The sequence below is a fragment of the Pteropus vampyrus genome, unplaced genomic scaffold (genome assembly GCF_000151845.1).
Source record: "Pteropus vampyrus isolate Shadow unplaced genomic scaffold, Pvam_2.0 Scaffold95, whole genome shotgun sequence".
NCBI lineage: Eukaryota > Metazoa > Chordata > Mammalia > Chiroptera > Pteropodidae > Pteropus > Pteropus vampyrus.
In genome coordinates this window covers 4,166,156-4,170,403 of record NW_011888876.1, presented here as the reverse complement: position 1 = coordinate 4,170,403, position 4,248 = coordinate 4,166,156, and the positions used below count along the sequence as shown (strand labels likewise).

General features: G+C 51.8%; 1 protein-coding gene across 1 annotated transcript; it reads left to right on the top strand.

The window, feature by feature from the left end:
* The first annotated feature begins 62 nt into the window (after positions 1-62).
* Positions 63-3,677, top strand: OLFML2A (olfactomedin like 2A). Its single transcript, XM_011364300.2, has one exon. It carries the CDS (start codon positions 96-98, stop codon positions 684-686), a length of 591 nt encoding a protein of 196 aa, XP_011362602.1. The 5' UTR covers positions 63-95; the 3' UTR covers positions 687-3,677.
* The last annotated feature ends 571 nt before the right edge of the window (positions 3,678-4,248 follow it).

Here is a 4,248-nt window from a genome sequence, read left to right as displayed (position 1 = left end):
CCTGGGTGGCCTCCCTGGCCTCTGGGTGGGCTGGGGGTTGCCAGGGAGGCTCTGGTGTGACCAGGCGCTCTCCCCACGCAGGCCGCTGGAGTAACATGTACAAGCTGCCCTACAACTGGATAGGCACCGGCCACGTGGTGTACCAGGGCGCCTTCTACTACAACCGCGCCTTCACCAAGAACATCATCAAGTACGACCTGCGCCAGCGCTTCGTGGCCTCCTGGGCGCTGCTGCCCGATGCGGTGTACGAGGACACCACGCCCTGGAAGTGGCGCGGCCACTCGGACATCGACTTCGCCGTGGACGAGAGCGGCCTGTGGGTCATCTACCCCGCAGTGGATGACCGCGACAGCGCCCAGCCCGAGGTGATCGTGCTGAGCCGCCTGGACCCCGGCGACCTCTCCGTGCACCGCGACACCACGTGGAAGACGCGGCTGCGGCGGAACTCCTACGGGAACTGCTTCCTGGTGTGCGGCATCCTGTACGCGGTGGACACGTACAACCAGCGGGAAGGCCAGGTGGCCTACGCCTTCGACACGCACACCGGCACGGACGCCCGCCCTCAGCTGCCCTTCCTCAATGAACACGCCTACACCACCCAGATTGACTACAACCCCAAGGAGAGGGTGCTGTATGCCTGGGACAACGGCCACCAGCTCACCTACACCCTCCACTTCGTGGTCTGAGCAGGGACCTGCGCTCACCAGAGAGGAGTGGCAGTGGGCCCGGGGGCTCCCCAGAGGGTCTTCTGCAAGGGACTCCATCAGCAAATATCTTGGGTGCTAGGCAGGTGGCAAGAGCCAGCCTAAAGCTTCCTCAGCACCCAGTGGGATAATCGTGGCTTCCACTCACAGAGCACTATGCCAGGAGCTTCAGGTGCGCTAACCCACTTCATCCTCCCAACAGCACCCTCGGAGGGAGAGAGAGTTAAGCCCATTTAACAGATGGGCACACCAAGGCTCAGAGAGACAACGTCCCTTGCCTAAATAGCCTCAGTTTGGATGGAGCGGGCCGTGCCGTCACAGCAGCCCCATTTTACAGATCAGGAGACTTGGCCATGTTGTCCCCAACCCTCTCCCCCAGTTTCTCTGTTCTCTCCACTCACCCCTTCCAAGGCTCCTCAACACCAGGCGCCTTGGGAACCAATGCCCTAATGTCGAGTGGAGGCCCAGTTACGTTTGCCGCCACAGGCCTCCGTTCCGGCTAACCTGTCGGTGGCCCCAGGCTTCGGGCCCCTTGGCTAATGTCCTTGCTTCTTGCCTTTGGCCGGTCCTCCCACTCTACCCCACCCGCTGTCAAACCACATTCCAAACCTCCATGGTCACCCAGCCACTGAGCTGAAACCACACCCCGAGAAAAAATACCGGCCCCCATTCCACGTGCTCCCGCCCTCTGTTCTCGTTTTTATTTTCTCTTCTTCGTCAGCGCTGTCATTCGTTTCTGCAGCAGCAGCTGAGAAGGCTGGAGGCAGCTGCAGCCAAGGCTCCCTCGAAGCCAGAATTGCTGGCTTTGGCCTCATACCCAGGCTGTGAGACCACTCCCCAGTCCCTTCCAGAGTCGTTGGGCCTGGGGTCCACTTTGTCCTTTCTCTCTGGACTTTTGAACTCACGGCCTATACACACACACTCAGGGATACCTCCGGGTCTGCCATGAGCAAGGCCCGAGGCTGAGGTGGGGCAAGATGAAGCAGGTTCCCTCGTCCTTGTCAGTCCTGACTTAGTCATTTGGTGGGATGGCCCAGCAGCCTGGCGGGCTGGGGAAGGCTGAGATCAGAGCAGTCGGGTCTAGGGGAGGCTTCGAACCTTCTGATTGCAAGAAACAGCCAGAAGGCCTTTCTCGTCTTCAGAGATGTTGGTGCCAGGGCTGCCCCAAGCCCAAAATTTGGGGCTGAGGCAGCACAGGTGGGCCACCTCACCTGGTGCTGCTGATGGCTCACCCTGAGCCTTAGAACCAGGCAGCTCAGGGAACAAGATCTTTAAGCCTGTCCCTCGTCTGCTTTGGACAATTTTTAGATCTGGGATGAAGTTCTCCAGTCCAACTCCCTGTTTCACCAAAGGAGAAATAGGCCCAGACAGGTTTAGAGAGTTGCTCGGGACCACAGTGGGAACATGACACAGCCAATCTCTTTCCAGAAGGGTTTTGTCTATATCCTTTACTCTCCCGGCTTAGAGGCAGCTCTGCCTGGGAAGGCAATAGACTACCCAGCACCCAAGCCATCCTAACACCTCTGAAGCGTATTTACTGCTGATCCCTACACAACCCCCAGACTCTCCTCTCCTCACTCTATCCCCACGCCAGCACCCAGATATCTGTGTATTTGAATGCCCAGCTGCCATGTCAGGAAATTTAGCTGCATACCTAAGAGTATAAGGAAATGCATTTTATGCGGAATCTATTTCTTTATATCATCAGGTGATTCCTGTATTGTCAAGCATTGTCAGGTGATGTTTTGTTTAAGCTGTAACTCACCCCTGAAATGAAGGGGAATGATTACGCCCAGCCAAGCAAGGTCTGACTCATAGTAGTGGACACGTCCAGCTTCCCCCACCCACCCAGCCACCGGCTCCACTCACAGGCTCTTCAGGGGGGCTGCGTTTCCCTTGACCCTGGGTGTGGGTTTTACAAGACTCTGTCTTTCGTGATATCACAGCCCAACCATGTGAGAAGTGTTCCGGCTCCTCTTTCTCCGTCAGTCTGAAAAAAGGGAAAAATAGAATGGACCGATTTCGAAAAAAGACAAGCAAAATTGTTTTCTGGGGGAGATGATGCTGGCTGCAGCCTCCAAACATTCACTAAGCCCTTTCTGTTTTCAGTCTGTTGTCTGTGGGTTATGTGGTATGTACAGTTATTTTCCTCATTTTACAAATAGTCACACTGCAGCCCAGAGAAGTGAAGTCTCTTGTCATGTAGGCAGTCAAGGAGAGAGCCAGGTTTGAAAATCGGGTCAAATAACCAGCATCGTGGACTGAGGATCAGCAGTGTGCAGCGTGCCCTGTGCGTATTCTGGCGTCTTCATAGCAATGGATGTGCGTACTCTGAATGTGCCCATTTTACAGGTGAGGGAACTGAGTTGAGGGGATTTACCCAAGGTCACGGAGCAACTTAGTCTGTGGCAGGGTTGGGGTTTCAGGACTGGTCAGTACATGTCCTTTGCCAACTGCGTGCACTCCAGAAATGGTGGCTGTCATTTTTATTCAGTGTGGCTAGGTCACAAACTGCGTCCACACAGGAGACCCCCAGAAGGAGGCTGGGGTCAGCTCTTAAAAAGCCTTGAATGCAAAGCCAAGGAGTAACTGCCTCCAGTCACAGTCACATTTGGGACAAAGTCAAGTATAAATTAACAGAGAAAAGAAAATGCTAAGACAGTTGGATTTATACCAAAACTTCAAACTAACTATTGTTAGGGATCTTGTAACTAGACATGTTTTCTGTTTTGCTTTGGCCTCTGGGAAGCTCAAAGTCAAATTTGAGATTATTTTTAACAATTGTACTAAGTCTCCTACTGGATTCTGGCTTCGTTCTAGCTTTCTGCTTTTACCTTTACCCTGATCTCTTTATTTTTATTGTATTGTATTTTATCTATTTTTGTAAGTTGCCACAATATCTTTTTTTTTTTTTTTTTTGCAACAAGGTGGCATATAGCTAAATAAATACATGATCAAAAGTTTGACTTAAAAGGCTCGGCTAAATGCTATGGTCTCCATCCTTTTCGTAACACAGACACTTAATAACTTTTTAAAAAATATTTAGTTTGTTAGGAGAATTGGCCTTGTCACCACGCTGTTGCTAGAAACTGATCTGAATGATGAACTAGGGCAGGAGAATCCAAGTCAGGCTGAAAAATCAGACCCCTCCCGGTGGAGAGAAGCCAGCAGCTCCCAAGGTGTTCCAGACACTATCCTGAAGCCCCACCTTCCCATGAGGGCTGCAGAGAGAAAAGTGCTGTTTACACTCACTCATGGCTCAGAGAATGTGGGGCTGAGGGAGCGGTAAGAACAGAAAGAAATGCTTTCCTGGGGAAAAAGCATCATGGCATTGGGGCCTTGAGCACCGCGCCGTCCCAATTTTCCAAATTTGCGTCATTCACTTATGGACTCTGTGATTTTTGCTACTTCCCTTTACCATCTTTAGTACGCTTTATGATTTCTCTTTCAGATGATTTCATTCTTTTGACTAAAATAATTTTATTTCAAAGGGAAGCTTTATCAGCTGTTAGCAAAAACAAAAACAAATTTGTTTAAATTTCCT

Bases quoted from the DNA above. Each gene is read 5' to 3' on its own strand.
- OLFML2A (XM_011364300.2), top strand. From the start codon at position 96: ATGTACAAGCTGCCCTACAACTGGATAGGCACCGGCCACGTGGTGTAC.